Consider the following 25,745-nt stretch of genomic DNA (forward strand, 5'->3'; position numbering starts at 1 on the left):
CCGAATGACGTCACCACGTTGCGGAGCGTCATTTACCTGGCAGGAAACACGGCGCCTAAGTGGCTCAAACGCTCAAAAGTTTGGTTTTGCTTTACAAGAATGGATGACAACAGGGCAACTTGCAATACTTGCAAAGTAGATATTTCATTTAAGGGAGGAAACACTACAAATATACAAAAGCATTTGCTCACAAAACACATGATAATCTTAAATGAATGTCGTGTTTTTAATTCCGCTCCGGACTCGTGAATCTCAACCCAGCAGCAGCGGTAACGTTTGCACGTCCTCTCCCGTTAATGCGGCAGGTAAATAATCAACTAACAGTGCATATTATGTTAGCGCGATCTGCCTTATTACCAAACCTGCCATTACTGTGCGTTTAGATGACCATGATGAGACAGACAGAGTCTGGCTCAGATGCTGGCAGTTCTCGCTGCAGTCTACCGGTAGCGTCTCCTTTCAGGCCAGGATAGACGAATGTCACCGAGCAGTGACTAAGTTTGTGGTCAAAGGCTTGCACTCATTTGCCACAGCAGATGATTTTCGGTAAGTGAATGTGTTTAATTGTAGGCAGGGACATTACTGGATATTCTTGTGTAATTGCTACAGAATAATTGATGTTATACTTTGTTATTGCTACAGAAGAATATTTATTTTATTATTTTACATTTACATTTTTTTTCCCTGGGGACCCTGTGACACCCCATTGAAGAGCTGTAGGCTGTGGATCTCTTAAGATCTCACTGTTGGGTTTGTAAGGCCATGTTACTCCTAAATTTCTATCTTGTTCAAAGAGAAGATATAAAACAAAGTTCTAAGCTATTAGACCTTAGTGTTCTCCTTTTTTAAAAAGAATCGATAAAGAATCGAATCGTTAAACAGAATCGAAAATGGAATCGGAATCGTGAAAATCTTATCAATACCCATCCCTAATCAGGTGTCAAAGGTTATCAGTTCCTTTGACCGCAGGCTGTTAAGTTCATGAGGGCCTGAGCACCCCCTGGTGGTCTGATCACTTCAATTAAAAAATTTTGTGATCTGATCCAAGCTTTCAGCACTTTTGCAGCACTCAGCAGGCAGAAAACAGTAGAAACACTTGATATGAAGCCTCATTTTTAGTATGAAGGAGGATGAAGAAGAAAAGTCTATGAAATTGCTGCATTTGTCTTTTAAAACATATCTAGTGATCCATTTGCAGGATTTTCAACTCCTGACTGATACGCTGCTATTAAATGACCTAAGTCCAGTTCACCTTTGGATACATGCGAGGGCTTCGAGTAAACGCTGCTTTCAGCTTGAAAACAGTCATTCTCAGCTGACGCCACAATTAAATGAATCAAGTGTGACCGTTTCCTTTGACAATCTGCTTTGATGGCAAAGAAAATTCACTTTGCTGAACTAATCAACGTGTGAGTAAACCAGACTCAACCCTGTTAACTTATTAAGCGCTGAGAGGTTTAGAGCCAAAGCGCATTTTCTGATTTGGTGCTAAGGCACAAAAAGCACAGAGGAGCAGCATTTTCTTATGATGCACACATCTGGGAAAGACTCGTATAAAACCAGAGGTCTTCGTTTTTTCACATGAGGCCGATTTGATAACCGAGTTAAAAGAATGTGCATGTCACCGAAGCGGAAAACCAGGCATGAATTTATTAAACGTTAAGATGGCAGAAAGGAGAAACTGCAGATAGTGAGACAGAGAGAGAAATGTGCTACGTCATCAACATAACTTATTCTTGTCTGATTATTGCCACTGTTTTTTGCTCGCCAGAATTTTCTTATACGTCTGTGTCACTGATATATGTAGTACTGTGAGTGCAACTGGGCACCTGTAAGCCTGGACCTCGGCTTGGATTTGTTTGCCATGGTGGAAAGGGTTTTATCTCATTTCTATGTGCTTTTTAAACAATCCCTATCGTGTAGACTTTGGTGATTTATGTTTCAAAACGCAATATAATTGAATTCTCAACAAATGAAAATCTGAATGAATTAAGAGATTCTACCTGAATCAAACTTAACTTCCTTTTAATCTTTCTTCTCATTTTGCTCAGTGTTTTTTTATACCTGTTAATATAAATTTGATAAAAATGCTTTTCCTACACTGAAGGTTTCAAGACAAATAAACCTGCTGGTCCCGTACCCAGCGGGCTAATCCACCTACATATTCTGCCATGTTCTGTTTTAGTTAGACCAAGTGAAATTGCTCTGCCGATTCCTTTTAAAGGTCTTCAAAATCCCCCACAGTTTATTGCTGGCTGATGTTTTAATGCACTAAATACCCTGCTTCTTTAAACCTTAAGCATATACAGTCTATGGATTTGCAGATCCTCTCTGATGTGGACCGCTTCCAAATCTCCAGAACTTCACCACACCGCCAGCATCCCAGTGCTTAAAAAAAAAATAATGCACCTAAGCGACATATAATTAAGTCCTACGCCTCATCACCTACTTAAAAGTGTCTCTTCTACAGAGCAGAGATAGGAAATTAAAGCTCTTGTGTAATTAATGATTCAGGATGCTTGGCTCGCTATCCCCACTAATCGCACGGATAAATCTCACCGTGGACTTCCCAGGCACAGATAACAATATATTTATGAGGCCGTAAAGAGAGAAGAAGGCTTTTCTTAGCGGTCTGCCCGGCTGTCGTAAAGCACAGCCACTTCTTTTCTGTGTGGCGGCGAGGCGAAGGTGACTGAAGTAAGAAGGCGGGGGACCACAGCTATTATATTAAATAGAGAGTATGCAGTTTGACATTCCCTTATATTAAGCAGAAACTGCACACAGCAGTGTGGAACAGTGGAAATGGCACTCGGTCTCCATATATTTTCTTTTAAGCTGATGCCCCAATAACCAGCATCTCTTTAAACAAGGCTGGCTGGTGGATGGTGAATTGCTGGCTATACAGAGCCCGCATTTTCTCAATGGTTTGTCTGCACATTTCTCCAAACATTTTTAGGTTCTCTGCACTGAAAGTAATAAACATAGCTCACATAAACCAAAAAAACACTAGAGGTAACCTTCGAAAGGCTGTAAGTCACCTGAAAACCTTTAATTTATATGTCAAAATAAGGTTATGGTGCCCATAAATAAGACAAAATGATCAGTCCTTTTAATGTGTAATGTGTAAAAGCACACTGCTCAAAATGTCTACCCTCCATGTTTTCACTAAGTCACTGATGCTTACTATACCTAACTATTATTTTTCTGAGTATAACTGACTGCTGCGCTCTATCCTAATGTCTAAAGTTTACTTTCTAAAGCAAGCACTGGCAGGTTAAACCAATAAAAAGTTTATGTAACATTTTATGTCGAGCTCAACTGATAAGACCAATATCAATACTGATATTTGGTGATCTAAAATATCTGCCGACTTCTCTAACATTTGTAATTATTTATGTGAGATAATATGATAACGCAGTTTAACAATAATCTTATTTTATTACCACAACAGGTTGTGGATTACTCATTTATCCTCTGCCGGCCTGTGCAGAGGATATCAAAATCAAAAATCAAAAAAAAAAAATGATATGCACATTTAAATACAGGTTGAACCAAAGTGCTGTACATAGTAAAGATAAAATAGCAAACATACATAGTAATTACTAGAAAAGACTAGTCATAACTGAAAGCTAGAGAGTACAAATGTGTTTTCAACCGGGTTTTAAAAATGTCGAGTGCTGGCGAAGGCCTAATGTGAAGGGGCAGACTGTTCCAGAGTTTGGGTGCAGCGATCGCAAAAGCTCGGTCACCTCTGTTTTTCCGTCTAGTTCTGGGGATAGTCAGAAGCAACTTATCTGCAGACCTAAGGGCTCTACTTGGATTATTTTTTGTTAAAAGGTCCGAGAGATAAGATGGAGCTAATCCATTCAGAGATTTACAATTAAAAAAATTTAGAAGTCGATTCTACGATGTACTGGTAACCAGTGTAAACGTGCCAGGATTAGGGAGATATGATCAAATTTGCGAGTGCGTGTCAGGAGTCCGCTGCCAGCTGTCACTCAGGATAAGTGAGTGACAGCTGGTTGTTGTGTTTGTGGCATTTCTCTGGTGGACAAACTCTGTAACATGACTGAAAGGTGTTCTCTGTGTCTCATTATGTGGAGACCCTCTGGCGTAACCAATCACGGAAGCTCCACTACCACCATCTGTCCAATACATCCAATCAGTGCAAGGACACGGGATCCCCCGACCACTTTTATAGCAGCCCCTGATCAAACACCAGGTATTCTCCCTTTCTGCCCTGGAAGATCACAAGATTTTCAATTCAATTCAATTTCATTTATACAGCGCCAAATCACAACAACAGTCGCTTCAAGATGCTTTGTACTGTAAGGTAGACCCTACAATAATACATACAAAGAAAAACCCAACAATCATATGACCCCCTATGAGCAAGCGCTTTGGTGACAGTGGGAAGTAAAAACTCCCTTTTAACAGGAAGAAACCTCCGGCAGAAGCAGGCTCAGGGAGGGGCGGGGCCATCTGCTGCGACCGGTTGGGGTGAGAGAAGATCTTCTTTACTTTTCAGTTTTTATTTATCAACCGTTGTAAATGCCCAAATGACTAGTATTGGTCAATATATTGACCTTCAACAACATATCAGTCGGGCTCTTCTCTATCTTTTTGTAACTGTGCTACAATTGGACTCTACCAATAAGTTTAAAGGCACTAATTTCAGAGACTTAAACCAATGGCCTCTGCACATTTTGACAGTTAGATAGACTCCTCATGACACGCACAAATGTTAATACTTTTACTGATTGCTGATAGTGCTGCTCAGTCTTTTGCCAAAAGCTAGCTATTTGGCATTTCATTGACCCCAAAGGCAGTTGATATTTAACATTTAAAGCTGACTAATCCTAGAATTTCCTGTTCTGAAGTTACCCGAAACCATTATGAAAGTCTCACTGGCTGCATTACTTTTTAATTTGCCTGGATTTCATTCTTCTTCTTTTCTTCTTCTTTGATTGTTAAGCACAGTTTTTAAGTTGCACATCCTTTGTGTGGAGTTGCTCTTTAATAAACCCAAACTGGGATTGATGCCATTAATGACCTCACACACTGGTGCTAAGAGACTGAGCTCTATCCAAACAGGCTTAGTGGTCAGTTTATACTGTTGACCAAAACGGAGAGCAGTAAAGTGGCTGAACACAGACGTCATGCGGCGCTTATAGGCGTGGGAACTTCTACATTCTTTGCCCTAATGGAGAATTTACCGCATGTGCTTTTGTGAGTAGCGAACACTATCCAAACAGATATATACCAATCAGGCAATGACATGTTAAAAAAGATAAAGAAATAAAGAACAGATTAAGTGATGAACAGGAAAGATGAGGTTAAAAGTGAGGCAGTCACCCTTAAGAAAGAGTGGCTAAACTGAGAGAGGAGGAAATGTGTGTTTCTCCAGAGCTTGAGGTCTTTCTCCCACTAACAGCCATGTCTAATACCCGCGGCCGGGCTGTTTTGTCTGCTGCTCCAAGGTATCAGCCACAGGTCAGAAGGTAACACTCTGTTTACACGATCATTTCCTAAAGCACTCATGGTGACTCAGTGGTGTGAAAGTTGACTTTTTTCTTGGCCTTTGTGGGGACGGACCAAGAATTGCAACATTAGCTACAGCTACTGGGCGTGAAAGGGTCCTGAGGGTGGGGGGTCCTGGACTTTTGGGGGTGGGGTGGAGGCTGGATGGGGATCTGACTGACCCTCACCCTGGGTGGGGGGCCCCATTAGTCTCGTCATCACAGTTCATTCAGACAAACTGTAACAGTGTCAGTGACATTCTCCCACAAAGACACACTCCTTTACACAGTCTATAAACATGCTTTCTCCTGGCCAATTCATCGCGCAGTGACACCCCTGAAAGAGCCTCTTCACACGGCCCGTTCTCGCTGAGGTTTGGGCTGGGGCCTTCATCAGGCCTTCCTTGGGGCTACACAAAGGCCGGGGTCAAACGCTAATTTACAACATGGCCCCAGACTCTGCTCCCAGGCTCCTTAAACCGCCAGCACAAAGCCACCGCTAGACTTTTTCTCTACGTCTAACTCTCACAAAAACCATGGTATCAGGAAAAAAATACAAAAAAACATGTGCTCAAGACTGAAAGCATTCCTGCATGAAAGACTCTATCAGAAGCTCAACCTCACAAACAGCACACGCACACGCACACACCATGATACCCGATGAAAAGCTTACCTACATTGGATTGCTTCTCCTTTACACCAGCCTCAGTTTCACTGACTCCAGATTACACACGGTGATTGACAGCTAAACTCAGCCATAACGGTCACCCAATATGAGATTATGAGGGTGCAAGTGGGGGCCATGTCATGATTATATTGACAAGGTGACTTACCATAAGTTGGCCAGTCAGATTCAACTTTGCACACAATAGCCAGGCCGAGCACCGTCATCCATTGTAAGTAAATGTTGAGAAATTGAGAGAATGTTAACATTGTGAAGAATCTGCTGGTGACGTCTTTCTGAATAAGCCAAGAGTGACCCGTGACAGGACCTTTGACACCTCAGGACAGCCTTACCCTCGTTCCCTTGTTAGCAGCCCATCTCCTTAGTAACTACCACCCCAACAAGAACACCATGCAGGAAAGATAAGGTGCTGAGGGGGTGAAAGGGGGTGAAAGGGTGTTTCAGCGGTCACACAGAAGTTAGGGAATAGGTCTGTTCAAGTCAACAGCATCAAGACATCCTGAAGTACAGAAGACAGCAAACTTCTGAGATATAGCCAGGAGTGGGCATTTATGCGGACTGGAAAACTACCTGGACCCCAAAAGCTTACTTTAAAATTTGTTTGAACATCCCATTGTGATGCTGTGTGATGTGCACAAGCAAGTTCATGGATGCACTCTGCAAACCCAATGAGGTGATAACTTTCCGCGCCATCCCAAATATGGTCAAATATGAGCAAAATGGCGATGTTAAACCTTGCATATTCAGTCTATAGTCGTGCATTACTACATAGTTATTTGGGTCTATTTTCAGACAGGCCGCATCTTTTTGATTTATATTGCATTGGTGAATATTTCACCCAAATCAGAAATCTAATCAAACTTTACTTTGTGACTATACTGTTCTACAGAAAATCCAACTCTACTACAGAATATAATGCAAAAAATAATGCCGAGGAGGGAGGGGGGGCTTAAGATAGGTTAACATGACCATGTGTCCACAAATAACAGAGAAGCAGCAAATCAGCAAATTCCGATGTGTTAGGGAATTCCACATTATGGATAATGTTAGCCTGAAAAGGACAAACAACAGATTGAGTAAAGGTACAGGTAAAGTTAGGTGTAGGTTAAGGTAGTTATTGTTATGGTAAACTAGAAGTGCATAGTGAGTGAGTGAGTGAGTGAGTGAGTGAGTGAGTATATGGGAGAGAGAGAAACAGGTCCACTGTGAGCAGAGAGACAGTGGAGAAGATTAACCTCTGCTCCTGCAGGCCTCCCAGGGTGAGAAGGCAGCACAGAGTCACACAGTGGCACTAGACACTCAGGTCTATAAACAAACACAATCAGTGGAAAAAGTCATTATAGATCACATATAGAAAAAAATGTAACTGTACTACACATGTTTATGACACAGGAGTTGTACTGGAAACCATGATCAGCATGACAACACACACACACACACACCAACCACTCTCTTTAATAAATTCATTCTGGCTTTAAGGAGGATCCCCCCTGCAATTATCCAGTCCTCCCTCTTGCAGCTCAACATGTCTATTGGCTGGAAACTAGCCGGCCTTTCTCTGCTCTTTCAGACCGTTGTTCTGGGAAAAGCCTAAAGGGAAACATTTAGATTGGAGGGCTTTTTGAGTCGCGCTGACAGTTGACTGATGACCCTCCATAAAATGACAAAGCATCGCTGTGTGGTGGCCAGTGCGGCCCACTGCCTCCCCATGGGAAACTAATTGCTTTGAATTGTTAACGGCAACATTATTTTTCTGCCAATCATTGCTTTTGAATGGCCCGAAAATGAGCATGAAACAAGTCTTTTCAGCGAACAAAACAGTTAAATGTCCCCAATGTTGATCAAATTAACTTCAGCACTCTGACAATGGACTATATTTGTGTGGAAATAATGGGGCACCACAAAGCAAGCCTTTATGCCTGGATTTCACAGTTGTAATGTAAAACTGTTCTCCCCTGAACCGGACCAGCCACTCTGAATGGGGCTTGGAAACAGAAACAAACTCCAATACACAAAGGGGATTTTTTTTTAACTGCAATGAAAAAAAAAACTGTTGGTTTTATCTCATGCTATCATTTCACATTGGTCATTTAGCAGAAAAGATTTCCACCCTCTAGAGAATTTCCTGTCATTACATCAGCCTGTCTTTGGAAGGAAAAGGCTAATAAGCTGATATCTGTACAATCTAGCAGCTAATGGGAGTTCATTTAACATTATGAAAATGCCCAGTTAAACTACTCTTTAAAAAACTGCTTGTGCGCACACAAACAACTCAACCATAACATAAATGGGAAACAATGAACTTTCCACATCAAGCGTACCCGAGTGTCACTTCATGCAGCTTGGAACACACATGGGCAGTTTCAAAGGGCAGGAAAAGGAGCGAGGGTACATTTCAAGCTGTTCTCCCATGGAAGCGGCCCTCACATTAGCCCAGGCTATGGAGCTGTGCTTTTTTTCCCTTTTTTTCTCTCTGATGTGACTCAATAGTGAGGTCTGGCTGGCTAAACGTTGTTCCTTCTCAGCATTGTTCCCCCGAGGCCTTGAAGCACTTTGGAGATAAACACTATTTAGCAGTTAAAAGGGCCACAGAGGAAAAGGCTTATCAGATGTGTTCTCAATGGGCTGTAAGCTGCATTATTAGGCATGAGCTCCAGATAAGGTGCAGGCTGAAGTTTGATGCTCGGCAGCAGAGCTCTGTCCCCGCAGCGCTGCCGTGCGTGCAGGCTCCAGTGTAGACTGCTGCGAGGATCTCAGCTGGTGGTGTGTTCAGCAGCTCCAACCCTCCCCAATCTTATCCCATCCCGCAATGAGAGATTAGAGCCCAGAGAGGAGAGAGAAGAGAGAGGGAGGGGGAACTCTGGCTTTAGATATTCCCCGTTCCTTTTCCTGCTCTGCTTCTGGGGGTAGGAGTCAGAGTTAGGACAATAGCCAAAAAGATGGTTCCCAACCAGCCACTGAATGGGAACACTGTTGGTGGTAGCGCTTCATTCAAAGCCCGGCCCGGGCACATTGTCCTCCCAGATCGACGGAGGAGAATGGAGTTTGCTGGTGGCTGCCAAAAGGTTAGCAGCCTCTGTGAAAGGACCGACCCATTATTCACTGCCCTTTACAGAGCCCAGGCACCCTTTGTGCTCCTCCTCCCTTCCCTCTGCACTGCTAGCTTTTTCTCACTCCGGTGCTCCGGATCTGCGCCCGAAGGCTTCACCCTAAAGTGAGTGAGTGAGGCGCGATGGCCCCCCCACCTCAATATCCCACCCCTATATCGCTAGCAAGGAATACCAGGGGAGCTGGAACATATAACGACCTCCTCATCACCACCACCACCTTGCCTCACACCACTCACCCCTCGTCCCCACCCCTGCCAAAAGAAGAACCTTTAAATGATATGGCCCAGAAGTAACAACAAGGTTACCATCCTCCAACACAAGAGGAATTAGAAGGAGGGAGCGTGGAAACTGCCACTCAGCCAGCACAGTTTCTATTCAGTCCCTTCAGCCACCCAGCTAAGACTCTCGCTGCTGTTTAGGTGTGTTTACAGGAGGCCCTTTCAAAATAAATCAACTGGGGGGAAATAGCACAATGAAAGTAGAGGAAACACTATCAAACACAACAGAGCAGAAACAGAGGTGCTTTGGAAACGTGATTATGTCGGTAAATCCAGGTGCGTTAAGATGTAATAAAAAACTGCAAAAGCTGCTGAAACACTGCCACTTCCCTGTCCATTAAAGGCAGCACATTCTTTCATCAAATCAAAAATGAAGTAAAGGTAAAATATGACCTTGCAGAGAAGAATTTATTAAGTGCCTCGTAATTCAGGCCCATCAGAAAGCCTGTTTGTAATGTATGCCACCGATATATTTATGCATGTAGTTATCCAAAGTGGAGGAGGTGGGGAGGCGTGTCATGCATTCTTATGCAAGCTGAATGAGAGGTCACCTGCTGCCTGGCGGGTATTAGCCTTTTATTCTGTGTTAGCATGGCCAGGTACGGAGCAGGGCTACCACTGTGCACTCCATCATCCCACAGTGCTGCAAATGCATGTCCCATAAATTACATTAGCGTAGCCTATGAATGGAAATCATGGTCTGTTTGTACAGACGCGGACTTCACTTAGATCAGAGGGTAGAAACCTGTACCATAACCATGAAAACTCTAGCTAGAATAATTAAAACCGTTAAACTAACGTAGCCTTGCTCGTGTTAGAGCCACCATTGTATAAATGACATGGCAATGTGCCTGCTACATAATACAATGTCCAGTATAGAAATAGATATGAACATCCAGCAAAAGGCCAGGCGGTCACAGACAACTGCAGTAGGAAAAATGACATTAAATTTAACTGAAACCCAGTTAAATGGGAAGTGTCTGTCTGTCTTATTGCCCAGCAGGTCCCCACAGTAGTGTGGGGACCTGCTGGGCAACAACCTGTTTGGCCAACATAGTCTGTAGTTAAAAGATGGACAGAGTAACCCACTGCTTTGCTAACTATCATTTTGACACAGTGAGTTAGCATTATCCTGCAATATAGACGGCTGCCATCTTACTTTTTGCAGTGACTACATTTTGACAACAGGGCAGATTGCTAAATTATAACCTAATGCTAACAGCATAGGTTAGCAAAGGGGTCGTTTATATTCGAGCATCACACAGACATAAATACATGCTAATCAGTTCCAAATGAGTAAAACAATCATATAAATTCAGTCACCAAAAAGGACAGTTAAACATAAAATGTTCCAAAAGTCACCAAGACTGCAAACACAGCTAAAATATTCAGTTCAATGACTCAGATTAGCAGAGGTGATGCCGCCTGTCACTCAAAGCAGCCACGCCCCTAATAATACATAACTTTAAGCCTTAATACAGCGTACAGTGTGTACATTGTATAGTTCTAATCAAGTGAAAAATTAGGTATGTTTATCCACTTTAAAGTTAACACAGCAGTCTATGGAGAATGACTCCTTCTAGATTCGTCTCGTGTGGTCCTCTGAGGAAATGCAGGAAAGGGTATTTTCTCTTGATGTGTGTGTCGGGGGGATATTCAGTTCTGTTCAGTTAGCCAGGACTTTTGATGCAATGCCAGTGATGATATTACATGTCACAGTATATTTCATATATTTATTTCTCAGGACCAAAGCAGTGTTCACAAATGGTGTACTGACAAATGCTTGCTTCATTTTCTCTGCTGGTAGAAAAACGACAGAGGTAAGTGTAAGATTACACTACCAAAAACTAAAGTAAAATAACAGAAAATGTTGGAAAGTAAGAAAGATTTAGAGTGAGGGACAAAAAAAGAACAGATAAAGGAGACTTGGGAGTTCACAGACCGTATAGTGAGAAGCCCTATTTCCACAGACAGATGTAATCCCACTGGTCTAAGACTGAATCCCACCAAAAACCTTCTCCACACCTCTCTTGCTCAGTCTAAGCCTTGATTACAATATCAATACAGGTTTTTGCCATGCAACAGAGAAATGGGATTTGTGACTATCAGCTGCTACCTCAATGCAGATATGCAATTTCTGTTGTTCAGGGAAAAAAAGACTTTATTAGTTTTAAAAAAAACATTTCTTAAATCTTTTTAGTCCGTCTCAGTTTTACAGATAAAGATCATGAGTGTAAACATCGTGTATAATGAAGGAACTTGCTTTGCAGATTATCTAAAAAATGTGTGGATATCATACGTCTTCCTGCTTTACAGAAACAGAAATGTTGGGTTATAAATAGAGTAAATCTCCCTTGATATCTGCAGAATTTGATCTAAGACTAAAGTAAAAAAGAAAAAAAAAAAAGCTGGTGACCAACATCTACTGTACCTGTCTAAAACGTAGGCCAGTGCCTTCTGCCTGGTCCCAGAGTACTCTGATGGGCTTTTCTCCCAGGCCACAAGGTTGGAAGCATCATGGAAAAGGTGGATGTTGACCAGATCAAAGGCACTGATGGAGAAAGGTCACATTGTGAGCTATCACTGATGTTTCTAGCACACATATGCATAAGAATACAGCCACAAACTCTAATCTGCCTTCTTTCATTTTGTTCTCTCAGAGAAAAACAAGACAGCGATGAACACCTCCCTGCAGATCCTATCTGGGTGGGTTTTTTTGTTAGCATGGGGCTTGGCAGGGCAACTCAGAGGAATTGATCTTATCCCACGGGCTTTATTCTGCAGCGACATCCTGAACAAATGAATACATCTGTAGCTTTGACTGTGTCCGATCTGATCTCCTATTCTTCACCAGCCTCTCTCTCTTTGCCGCTCTTGTCAAACGTCACGCTCCTATTAAATGCTTACCGTTTCAGCTCTTTAGTTCTCATGTCATCCCTCTATTAGATTACAATCCCCATCTTCCACCCCTCAGCCACCTACTCCTCCCCCCGTTCCCTAGCTCTGCACGCTGGAAGCAGCGATGGTATTCATCCCGTACAGGTTCAATTGCATGTAATGTTTTTTGTCATCTGTCATACGCAACTGCTCGAGTAACGTGATTACGTCTAATCGAATCCCTGCTTACTTCTGCAGCGCGCTGTCCGGAGAGGATTCGGCTATGTGAGTCACTCTCTCCGTCTGGGTGCGCTGTCTATGATAACCTCACAGAGCAAGACTCCCTGCAGCTCGAGGGTGAAGTCAGACGTGACTGACGTGGCTAGATATTCATCTCTAATCACAGCGATACACTTGTAATGATTCAAGGTTGAACAGTGATGAGGTGGGATGTGTCATTGTGGGGACCTATTAATAAAACTCACCAGTCAGCCATGGCCCATCGAGTTCTGATGAATCCCTTTCTGGACCACTTGCACTGCAGAACAGAGAGACTCAATTTAGCATGACAATTGACAGTGGCGAGGATTTACCACGAGACAAATGAAAGCTATAGAGTCAAATGTTTCACAGTCAAGTGGCAATGTCCATCATCTGGGAGCAGAATTTCTGGTTTCCATTTTTCAGGAAACTCTGCAGTTCAATTTGGACAGACAGACACATTTCATTAAAAAATTCCTGAATTGTGAGCTTTTAAGGCAATTAAACTGTGTAAGTTACCGTATGGAAACGGGCTGTTAATGACTCTATAAATACACATTTAAACATCCGAGTTAATGGATGAACAGTGGCGGAACGTAAGTGTATTGTAGCAAAGACTCCACTACATTTCACAAGGAACATCCATCCATCCATCCATCCTCCTCCAATAATCTGGGTCACTGGGGGCAACAGCCTGAGCACCTCCCTCTCCCCAGCCACCCCCTCGAGCTCACCCGAGAACAGCAAGGTGTTCCCAGGCCAGCCGAGAGATATGATCTTTCCTCCTCCTTGTAGACATGCCCAGAACGTCTCACCCGAGAGGCATCCTAGCCAGATCTCCGAATCATTTTAACTGGGACCATATAATATACTGTTACCATAGTTATACCTTTTTTATGTGTTTACGTTTTCCATCATCAGTTGTCAAATAAAAAAAATTGATGCTTTGTTATAAGTAAAATTCAGAAAACAGGAAAAAAGAGCTTGACAAGCCAAAACATTAAATAAAGCCAATAATAAATGGCTATTGTCTTTCACCTGTGTATACCAGTCAATCCATTTCATACCTGCTTGGCAACCTTTTCCAGATTTGAACAATCATTTTCAGTAAAACATTAGGACTAAAGGTGGAGTCAGTCTGAGATCAGTCTGTGATTGAATGGGGTCAAGTTGGCAATTACAGTGGGGCAAATTATGATTTGATACAATCCTGAATTTTTGAGTTTGCTCACTTAGAAAGAAATGAACCGTCTCAAAAACACATTGCATAAAAGTTAGAAACTGATTTATAACTTTTATGTTATATTAATGTTACATCACTGACTGAAAACTGAAAACCCAGCCACAATTCTGGCTCCCAGAATTCTGCATTTGATGGTTTTTGTTTGAGTCATTTTAATGTAAGTTTGCTCGGCTAACATTATTTCAGAATGTTCAGTATTTTACAAAGTATTTTAATTTATGTAATAAAATATCGATATTTGGTGTTCCCTTATCGATACAATATTGCAACAGAAAATATTGCAACACTATTCTGTCTACATTTTTCCCCCAACCCTAATAAATATGAATAAATGGCTTCAGTCAGAATCCACTGCCTACAAAATTAAAATCAAAGCACTGCATGTTCAATGCAAACAAGATTCTACATGCCTTATTAAAACTAATAAAAAAAAACAACAACATGAAGATTCATACTTATATTGTACATCAATATTTTTATGAATATGGAGGACTTGGTCAGTCAACCTGAAACATTCAACGCCATAAAAGAAAGAAAGTGGAATGTTATCAGTCTGTTTTTACACTCAGTTAATGTTGAAACTTCTACATTTAGGAAAGCTCTTTAAGAAGCTGGCAGCGCGAGGTGGGTTTTAACCTAGCTCACCTCAGCCTGAACACTCAGTGATCCTGACGGGCTTTTATTGAGTGAGCTGGTCAAGGAAGTTTTTACAAGAAGCAGAAAAATGGATTTTGACCATCCTAACCAGCTGAAGTTTTTGGTCGAACGGTGAAGAAGACATCGCGGCAGAAAGTAACACGAAGCATACGTTTCTATCTAGATTCATCATTTTAAGCGAGAACGACCAGAGAACGGCGGCGCGAGTAGCTCTATGGAAAAAGATGCTGGGAGACACCAGGTGACAGCTGCAGTACAGACATCCACCGTGCAGCTGTTTGATCAGATCAAGCTTGTGGGATCTGATCAAACAGCTGCATCTTTCTCAAACAGCACATGATCAAACAGCACATGATCTTTTTCAAACAGCACATGATTCACCATGAAGCTGGTTATTAAATGAGAGACAAATTGATGTTGCGAGTGTTCTCATTCTGAATAAATAAGCCTCTTTCTCACAACCTCTCTCTTTTTTCCTGCCTCTCTCTCTCTCTCTCTGTGTGATACCCCTAATGGGGAGTTAACTGCAGTGATAAATAAACTAATTACGGGCCAGGTCACATAATTACAAATTGACTAATTTTATTTAAAAAGCTCAGATGCAAATTAAAAGCCTAAGAGGTATTTGATTGCGCCTCACATCCTTCAATCTGCATTAGTATAAGATTAACTGTATCAAATTGAATTACATTAGCATACTTGAATTAATCCATAGTGCCTTGGCAGGATGTATGGACCCAATTATAACTTGCTGTCCCCCGAAATTGTGACTTTGAGAGGAGCATATGTAAACAGATATGATATGATCATGCTGTAGCAAAACCGATTGGCCTCGCCTTTCAAAATATACCTATATTTTTGAACTTAATGACTATATTAAAAAGATAAACAGAAGCAAACAGAAGCAATAAGGCTTATGTAGTCACACACAAAAATGCACTCCGAATAACACATTAGTTTGTTGCACGTTAAATCCATTAACATGCTGCAAATGTTTGTCAATGTAAAGTTGAGGAAAGAAAGTATTAAGAGTATGAGAGGATGAGTAGGGACAAGATGAAGAGCGAGAGGTGGCGGTGGGGGTGGAGGGTGGACTTGCTCAGGACCCATACAAGCACCGACTGCCGCCAGAGACGTTTAATCTCGATTTAATTTAAAGAGCCATTAACTACAATCGCAGCATTAAAATCCATCACTTTCTTGACACCCGGCCCCAGATTGCCCCATTTCCTCCACATATGACTGATTGACCCCCTGCTCCATCGCTCGCTTATAAACACACTCACGACGCGCACGAGGGCGCGAACATAGACAACTATCAGAGTGCATGCTTTAAAAGCATCACTGCAAAGTATAAAATAATAATAATAATAATAATAAAATCATCATCTCTTTATTTCACACAATACGAGTGCTGTTTTTGTAGCAGGAGTCCGAGTGAAGTGATTATCTCACAAAATCAATCAGAGCGCGGAAGAAGGAAACGGTGCTCGGCCTATGGGCTGACATGATGACATCACGCTTTGGTTGCGACAGCTGATATTGCAGCGGAGACGATGACACAGATGCTGTCCGGCCCCCGTTTAATCATGTGCTGAGACATCATCATCATCACGCCTCCCTCTCTCCTCCACACGCACACACAAACACAAAAATGCTTTTCCTAAAAGTTTTAGAGTTTTACTAAGAGTTCTTTTCCCCCTTTTTTAAAGACATGTTTGCAGAACAGGTCGCATGTGAAAATATTAAATATCAGATATGGCTGCTGTAGTCACTGAAGGGGAGGTTGATAGTGGGAGTCGAAGGGCGACCGCAAAAGGTCGCGAGGCTCGCGGTGACATTGGCCGACCTTCCACAGGTCAACGATGGCGTCTCCGCCCATGACAGTGATGAACGGTGGCTGCGACGGTGGGGTGGGGAGACGTGGGGTGGGGGTCACATCTGTGGATGCTCGGCAGAGTACAGACAAACTGTTTGTGCGAACGCACGAACAGAAAAAAAAAGATAAACAGTGGGGGTGGAAGAGAAAGTGTGGGATTCACTCAAAACTACGACCATGGAAAAATATGCTGATATAAAATGTCACATGTGACACAGTCAGCACACACACACACACAGTACTACCTAAAACACCCTCCTGCCACTGCTTCCCGGTCAGTCCCCTTTGATTTTTTTGACCTTTCTTATACTTCAGCCGCCCCAGTAAATAATACGATGTCGGGTTATGTTCAGAAAGAAGGCGGGGCAAAGAAGAGTGCAGGACAGAGAGTGGAGGGGGTGACACAAAAGCCCCATGACAGAAATGCACTGTGAGTAATAAGTAATACACACAAACGCTGATTGATTTGAGCCCCTGTAGACAGTCACATTTATCTTTATTCCATCATAGGGCGCGGGGTGGGGGGTATCCAATGGCAGAGGGCCGGTTTACATGACAGGACAGTACATGAAGACGTTGTGTACGTGTGTGTGTGCTTTGATAAAGCTGCACCAGAACTACAGAGGGAGTTGCTCTCTTTCGCCACGTGCAGCACTAAAAACACTGAAATTTAAAAAATGCAGGAAGCATTGCAATGCATTTTCTTCTATTATTGCAAAAAATTGCAAAAAATACAAATCGCAGTGATTCACTTGTCGTTAGTATGTCTTCAGAATTTCGCAAACTGGTGATGATTCTTCTCATGAATCATGACACGCTGCTCTCCCCTACATAAGCTGCCTTTATAGGTTAAAAGTATCGGTGTCTGGAACACTTGCACTGTATTTACTTGGTATTGATACCAAATATTTGCAGGATCGCAAATATGTCCCCAAAAAAATTTAAAAAGTGAAAAAAGCTTAAATTTGGCTCTCATTTCGGCATTAGCCCCTCGTTTATGAGCTCCTTGCAGTCTCATGGATCACGCCTGTCACAGAGAACAGCATCTGTGTCACAGGTGTCTTCTCTGGTGATAAATGCCACAGAGCGTTTTACAGGCAATGCCAGTTTAAATGACTTCATCTCCTTAACGTACACATCACATCTATGAATCACGCGTGGCGTTTAAATCATAAGGAGAGAAGCAAGTTAACTTTCAGCGAGGGCAGAACTTGAAAGTAATCGCAGCCCCGTATCGCAGCGTGCTACAGGGGGCACTAAAAGGGTATGAAAAGTCAGCGCTTTAATGGACACGCTCACGGTGCCAAACAACAAATACAAACTCATACGGATGTTGATCTACAGCCTGCCGCCTATTTTCTTCCTTTCTCTTTTTTTCACCCGCTTCTCTTTACCGTTGTGTAAAACAATCAATAGCAAGGGCACATTAAGGTCTGGGTCGTATACTTTATTTATATAAGGCAATGACAAATCCTTATGATGCAATGGTTTTTGGAGGCGTGTGTTACCGCACCACACAAATAAATACATGAATCCCACCGGGGGGAGGGGGGCAAGTAGATTGACGGAATAACGGGGGGGGGGGGGGGGGACAAGCCGCCAAATCCATCACCGCGACCTTTTGGAAGAAATAGCATCCGCAATTTTGTCCACTTCCTTCTTATTCAGCATTTCAATTAACGTCCCCGCTTCACTCCCCCCAACGCACAAACACAGCTATAATTCAGGGCGGGATTTACGGAAAGAAACAACGCTTTGCATATGGAGAGGCCGCCACTTAAATGGGAATCGAACAGAAAGTGTGAAAGTGAGTAACTTCAGAACTTTATGATGCCTTTCAGAGCTGAAAGCAGAGCGTGATTTAGGTTAAGTGAGTAATAAGTAAGATTATCGAGGAAAAAAAAAGACAATGTTGGGCTGGATATCAACTCCGTGACGTCTGAGACACTTTTCTGGCTATTGGCTCTGCCTGGTCTGCTTGTGTAAAAATGCTTGTGCAATTTCAGCGCTATAAAAAGCAATCGAATTGCATGCCTTAGGTTTTTGAGGACAAGCTAAGCTATACGTGGGCTGCAGGCATATCACATCAAGGTGTTAAAATGATATGACTGCAAAAGCAGCTTAAAATAAACACCCTCTAAAAGGGTATAATCAAAGCCTCTAGCACTGAGCATCAGAGATAGATCAACTATTATATAATTGTATAATTTATTCACACACTTACTACTTATTATTATTTTTTTATAATGGCGTAGATCAGATTAAAGAAGTAAATTGATTAATTAGTGACAAAAAAATTATACAAAATGAAAAATGATATTAAATTTTATATATGTTGTTTTCTGCTTTATGTTTTTGTCATTTTAACTTTTTTCTTTAATGACTGGAAGAAAGGAAGAAAACTAGCCGCAGTGCCTTTCACACAGAACCCTGAATGTAGAGATGGATTCATGGGTGGGATGCCATGAATGCCATTTTGTTTTAAACTAACACAAACACTCCACACTCCCGCCATGATGTCACCAGCTGTGACACATTATTAATGGGGGACGGTAAAGGTAAGCCACAAGCTGAGGAAAGCACACATCTGTCTCTGCGGCCAACCTGAGCGGCGTGCTGTCACTCGAACACCTTCCCCAGAGGATTCGAGACACCTGCCCCCTGTGTCCTTTTTGATGACTTTTAATGATGCACTCCCACATCTCTCACAAGACCTACTCCACACACACCTATCGTTATCCACCCCCCCAAAAAAAGGACCGAAGCAACTGGTTTTGGACTCCCTGTGTGTGGCGTCCTGTCCGGTCCAAGATCCCCGTGTAATAGGATTCCTCAAAGCTGCAGATGGATGGCAAATCTAGGCGGTTTCATCTACTAAAAGAGGGCATAAATCACGAGCGGAGGAAGCGGGGACGAGGCAGGGGTTATCACCAGTCTGCCTCCCTCGTGAGAGCTTTGCATTAAAGCATTAGTGAAATTAATTCATCTTTCATAAGAGGTTTGAGCAGTATCTGTGATCTATGATAACAACCAATTTCTCACTACGGAGGGGCCGGAGGAGGGAGGCAGGCACGGAGGGGGGGACAGGGGGGAGAAAAAAAAATACTCTGCGACCCTGATAGACTACACAAATCTGCTCTTTTTAAATGGGCTAACATTATCTGGAGTGCTGCTCTCTGGAGCATCATCCCAGATTCATATCCCAGCCGGGAAAGAGGCATAAATCACCAGGCAAAACTTTTCTCATCTGTACCCCCCCACACACACACACACACACCTACCTACACGGCACATACACATGCATACACACACACTTCTTTTCTCTCTACATCACTCCCATCATCCCTCTCAGCATGCGCCGTGCCAGCTCTGTTGTGCCGGTTTTCTTTGCTTGTCCTGTTAAATGCAGAACAATGCTTCGCTGCAATCATTTTAAATGGCTTTGCGCCTCAATCAGTGTAATTGGTTTTAGATCATCTCTGGAACGGGAGAGAGAGAAAAAACAGAAGTTGTATAGGTATGTATGTATGTGTGTGTGTCTAGGGTGGCTAAGGGTAGGCAGATAGGTGGGTGGGTTGAAGGGGGTTGGAGGGAGGGGGGGGGGGGGGGTCCTGCAGTGTGTGAAAGAGACGGAAATTGGGGGGAAGTGTGTGAAGGGGGCCGTATCCATCTGTTTTGCATATATTTGCGGAGGCGGCCGTCGGAGCATGGTTGACAGATGAGTGGGGAGTGCGGGGATGACACACGGGCGATCGTGCTCTTTATTACTATATCAGCACAGATATGCTCGGCGCCCAGCTCCCGTCTGACGGCGCACCACACATCGAAACCAGAAAACTGAACACAGGCGGCGTGAGCAAGGAACTGCTCCACGGGACACGGGAAACACAACAAGGACTTTTTCTCTTTGAATTCTTTGTGCTGATTTGTCTTTAGATCAGTCAACTGGGTTTCCCTGAAGTAGGGGAAAAAATCTGACTGTAAAAACAAAAAGCAATAAAAACTGCAAAGGAAATAAATAAATATAAATATAAATATAATATAAATATATAAATATTCAGGTCTGTATTGGATATGCATAAAAAATGCAACAAATTGATGTATATACAGTACATAACAATAAGTGGGATTTAATACATGAAGAAATACACATTTTGAGCACACATAACCTTCCACTGTAAATAAAACATCTGTCAGCCGGCATCTCGGGAGAAGGCTGTCAGCCAATCGTGTGTGTTTATTACAAAACCCACCTCGGGAAAGTAGTCCTGTGGAAACTTCGCCTTCTCCAGTGTGGGTGTGCTTTCTAGTGTCTCTGAGCAGGTTTCCTTCCCGACCACCTTTCTAAATTTCTTGGCTGAAGAGGAAGGGAGGTCGACAGTGATGAAGGGAGAAGAACGGGGAGAAAAACACACACTGTTACAACCACAGAAGGTTCTTTTTTTAACACTGTGTGAGTGAAGTGTGAGTCTTAATCTTCTAATTAGACTGATTCTCAAAGCTATTTCAGCTTCATCAGACAACTGCCCCACCTGCTGGTCAGAATGAGGAACGCCTGCACTCGGATGAGGAGGAAAGACTGAGATGTAAAGTGAGTAAATGCCTGTCTTTGATATCATTGGATCACTGTAGTGGATTAAATGCTATAGATTTAAAACACTGCAGTCCCTGAATTTTCATTATATTCTGTCATAGGCCGTGTATACACTTATACTGATAAATGTTGATGTTAAAAATGGTCAAAGTTTACAATAACAACGTCAGTTTATGTAGAAATTCAATCTTTACACTGCTCTGAATAATCTGTTTCACAGGGTTTTTTTGAACTCTTGGCTCTGTATGGGGTCATAGAAGGTTTCGTTCTTTGTATGGTCACCACAGGCACACAACAGCTGTTTAAAATCTTTAGTTTGCGACTTAAAGTCAGCTAAAGTGACTTCTTTCAAGCAGATGATGACCCCTCTCCTAAGCCCAGTTAAGGCCTTACTATGACGCAAGGCAACTTTAGGAGAGTGAAAGTATAAAAACGTAGCACTGGATATGGGAATGACAGGCTCCTCTTCACCCTCCTCCACATCTACACCACCCAGGGTTAGGGGAATTTTAATCTGTTAGGAATTCCGGAATGGAAAATCTTTTAATAGAAAAAATATAATACCTAAATGTATGACACTTCACTTGAAGTCTTCTGCTAAGTTTCAGAAAATTTGTCTGAAAGTTTGCATGTGGCTAAAACAGTCCCAGCCCAACTGGACAGGCCACCAGCTCAGAGATCAGAAGATTTTATTATTTGCATTTCGTCCTCAAACTAAAATTGCAAACTGAATCTTAAAAACATGGAGACTGCTAAAACAAATTATGCCCGATTAGCAGCTAATGTACAAACATCTGCAGATGCCCGGTGCTGTGATTTTAAATCAAATCTTAATGTGTGTGCACATGGGTACATGAATGCGCCTCTGCTCTCTCTTTTGACCCCTCCCCTTCCTTCGCCCTGTCCTTCACTGGGGTAACTGGTGCTAATGCTGACTTGGGTCTAATAGGAAGCGAGGCGGCTCCACATCTATATCCCCTCTTTAATTAGCGTGGTCACCGGCCCCCCGGGCCCTCTGACACCGCAGGCTGATGAGACGGCCGTAGCTGTCCAATAACCTGCTGCACACCATTACTGTAGGCCCGAAATCGTATGAATTAAATCCTAATATTTATAAGCATTACCATTCTGTCCCGCTCCCTTTACATTATCCTCAAAGCCAATCACAGCCTACTGCTTTTGATGGAAGCAGGAATAGCCTGCAAACGGTCGCATGTGATATGCAGGAATGTGATAAAGGGGAATGAAGGGAGGATAGTGGTCATGATGTATGTGTGTCATGTGATGGAGAGAGGTGGGGTGGGGCTCACCTTTGAAATCAAACTGTTGGATGTTTTTCAAAGAGTCGTGGATAAAGTATAAACTTCCAAGAGCCTGCAAGAGAAGAAGACTTTTTTAAAGACATTTATTTATCGACTTTTTGTTTTGTAAGGAGCTAAAAGTCCTTCAAAAGCTTTTTCACACCGTCAGTGTTTAAAGGACTGACCTGATGTGAAAATGCCTAATAAACTGCGCTGAAAGCAAAGCCAGCGCAGATCTTCCACACTCCACAGCACACTGCACAAACACTACACACACCCCGTCCGGCTACACAACAACAGGTGCACCGTGCTCTCGGTACAGTACGCTCGCAGCGCGGCCTCTGTGCACCCTATTCTGGAGTCTTCTAACGTGACGAGTCAACAATTTGAGCTTTCAAAGGACACATTCAGATGGACTTTTCAATGAGCAAAGATCAACTTCAATAGGCTTAAAATCTTAATTTTCCCTGTGAACAATCAGGAAACTTTCCCAGTCGGTGGACGAGCCAATCAAAGTCTGTGGGAAGAAGTGAGAGTGGTGCAGAGGGGGATTTGATGCGGTTCACAGTCCGCTACACTGCTTTTCTGTTGGGCTCTTTACATTTAGGGCAAATCGAGGCAAAGCTCGAGCTCAATCCCCTGTGTCTTTGAGATAGCAGACCTTTGATTTAGGATAATTCCGAGTCTCCTTTTCCTTCAAAACAGAGCCAGAGAGCGGAGCGGAGCTTCAGCTATGAAGACCAGAGTAACCAGATTAAAACGTAAGTGAGTAGAGGGAGAAAACTATTGCAAAAGAGTGAGAAAGATAAGAGCGAATGTACAGGAAATGATAGATGAGTAATGGTGGATGTGACGGAAGGAAGAAGGAGAAGAAATCAGAAGCGAGGGGGGGGGCTCAATGCATGATCTTTTCCCGTTTTTTCCGCACTCTTTCAAACACGCTGGGAGAGAGTTCGGGCCCGGCCTGGCCTCTGCATTATTTATGAGCGCCCGGCACATCTTGAGATTAAACATTTGCTGATTTGTCAAAAGCACAAACACGAGGTCCTGCCCATCTCCTTGACATATAAGTTCAGCCGACAGAAAACACTGTCGCACATTTAATTGATGAGAACCGCGCTTGGTGACCCGAACCACTGCCGTCGCCGCGCTCCCCTCCCTCCCGTCAATCCCTCTCCTGCTCAGACGCAGGCAAAAAGGAGGAGGGGGGTGGGGGGGGGGTGCATATGAGAGGGGACAGCGTTGGGCGAAGGCAGGACTCAAGGTCGCAGCTTCCCATTGCGAGAGGACAGCTTCCAGGAAGGCCCCCCTACACTTATTTGTGCTCACTTGTCTTTATGTTCTCTTTCACCTTAAAGTGCCAACAACGGGCCTGGACACAGAGATGGATAGGAAAGCAGGGCCAGGGAGGCATAAAGGTGCCATTTGTCAAAACGGTGCCACTATGCTAACTGCTGCTGTTTGTGTGAATATTTCACAGAGTAGAGGAGTGAAAAGACCATTATGCCGTATTATTGTGATATATTTCCTTTTACAAAAGAAGGGGAATTTTTCTTTTTTTATTTCTATTACAAATTAATTTGCAGCTGCATTTTTTGTTCTATTTACCGCCAGGTCAAAGTGCCTCTTACTGCTAGATTAACTGAAAATTAATAGACAAAAATGTTAGCAAGTCATTCAGGGTGTAACTTTTTTACAAGGCAAAACTGAATAAAATAGACTCATGTTCGTCATCTGTTCAAGCAGAGCATTTTCTACTATAATATTTTATTAAAAAACCCAAAACTTAATTATTTCAGGGGAACGGTGATGGGCAGCGTCTCTGATTTTGAAGCCTGAACCAAAAATAATTATTAGAAAATTAGATTTTTTTTAATATTCTGACAAGGAAATTGTAAATGTGCATATATGTGTTTCCATTTGTATCATTATTGCTACATTTGGCATTTTTGTTTTTCAGGAAAAACACACACACACTGATGCGGTAGAGGTCTCAAAACCTCACACAAACTCACAAAAACTCAAATACGACACACTTGGTGTTAAAGAGTTAAATAAATAATTAGTAATTAATCATTTTGTGGAGCTCATCCAAACATAAAAGTAAAAAATAAACTTTATAATAAAGATTTTATAATAATGATAATCTAAACTTTACTTTCTTTAAAAAACAAAAAAAACAAACTGTCATTTTCAGCTGAAGCTGATACCTCCACTTGCCCCCAGCACCTGTGACTACCAGATATAAAATTAATATGACATCAAACAAACCCGCATGAATCAATTATCAAATAAATTATAAACAACTATGCTTAAGTGGCTATCCGTGTAATCGCAAAAATCTACTTAACCCTCAACCCTAATAAATATTCATCTGACACTGGGGTTCAGATCCCAGCAGCAGCTGCTGGGCTCCCTCTCCTCTCCTCTGCCTGCCTGCCTCTCTCCCGCACTCTCCATGAAGAAGCTATTATATTAGCAGGGCGCAATTAATCCATTTGTCTCTTTACATGACAGGCTCAAAATATTCATTAGGGCTGGACTGCGCTGACAGGCCATGCTTATCTTTTACCAGTAGCTTTACAATGGCCTGTGTCAAACGTATGTTTGTCACGTCCCTCTTTATTGATTAGCTGCCAGATTCACTTGAAATAATTAAAAGTATATTTTACATATTTATAAACCCCACTGCCACAGCGGCTACTTAATTTTCCATTAGTAAAATGCAGTCTATTAAGTGCACCATGAGGTCCGCAGGGGGAGGTAAGGGGGAAATGAGTAATCACTATAATTGTAGACAGAAAGACAATAACCGCGCCATAAAAGCTGGGTTTTATGACTCGATCTGGCAATGCTATCTCTTATCACAAGTCCTATTGGCTGCACCACTCACAGATAAGGGCGCACTGACACCACGGCGGCTGGGCTCGCGCTCTCTCCGTGCACGTGTGCGGTTGACATTTCCAGAACCCCCCCCCCCCTACCGACCCGCCACCCAGCAGATACGGCCTGAACAAGTCCCAATAGACTGGCTGGTGGAAAATAGAGACTTGAGAGCGGCAGTACATAGCCTGCATACTTTGCTCCGCTGAATGCTTTATCGATACCGAGGGCTGCAAAAATTAGTTCTGGCTCGTGAAGAGAAGCAGGAATTCTGTGACCTCTGAATAGATTTTCTGCGTTTAATGTGAAAAATGAGCCATAAAGCAAACATAAAAGTAATAATTTTTCTTCAAGGTCTCACCTCCAATCTGTGCTAAGGGAGAGTGGGCCAGTCCCCAGGAGAGCTGACACATACACACTCCGGTGTCATCGCTGTATAGCTTCAGAGGGTAATGCTC

General features: G+C 42.7%; 1 protein-coding gene across 4 annotated transcripts in view; it reads right to left on the reverse strand.

Annotated features, from left to right (window-relative positions):
* The window catches only part of inpp5a (inositol polyphosphate-5-phosphatase A), a 150,493-nt gene that overhangs the window by 40,257 nt on the left and 84,491 nt on the right, over nucleotides 1-25,745 (reverse strand). For all 4 annotated transcript variants that reach the window (XM_087850374.1, XM_006799063.3, XM_006799062.3 and 1 more), the window contains 4 exons: nucleotides 22,414-22,477; nucleotides 20,763-20,866; nucleotides 12,955-13,007; nucleotides 12,024-12,143 (listed from right to left, as the gene is read on the reverse strand). In XM_087850374.1, coding sequence (XP_087706500.1) covers nucleotides 12,024-12,143; nucleotides 12,955-13,007; nucleotides 20,763-20,866; nucleotides 22,414-22,477 — 341 coding nt within the window. The remainder of the gene's footprint in view (nucleotides 1-12,023; nucleotides 12,144-12,954; nucleotides 13,008-20,762; nucleotides 20,867-22,413; nucleotides 22,478-25,745) is intronic.

The sequence above is a fragment of the Neolamprologus brichardi genome, chromosome 13 (assembly GCF_056152115.1).
Source record: "Neolamprologus brichardi isolate AB-2024 chromosome 13, ASM5615211v1, whole genome shotgun sequence".
NCBI lineage: Eukaryota > Metazoa > Chordata > Actinopteri > Cichliformes > Cichlidae > Neolamprologus > Neolamprologus brichardi.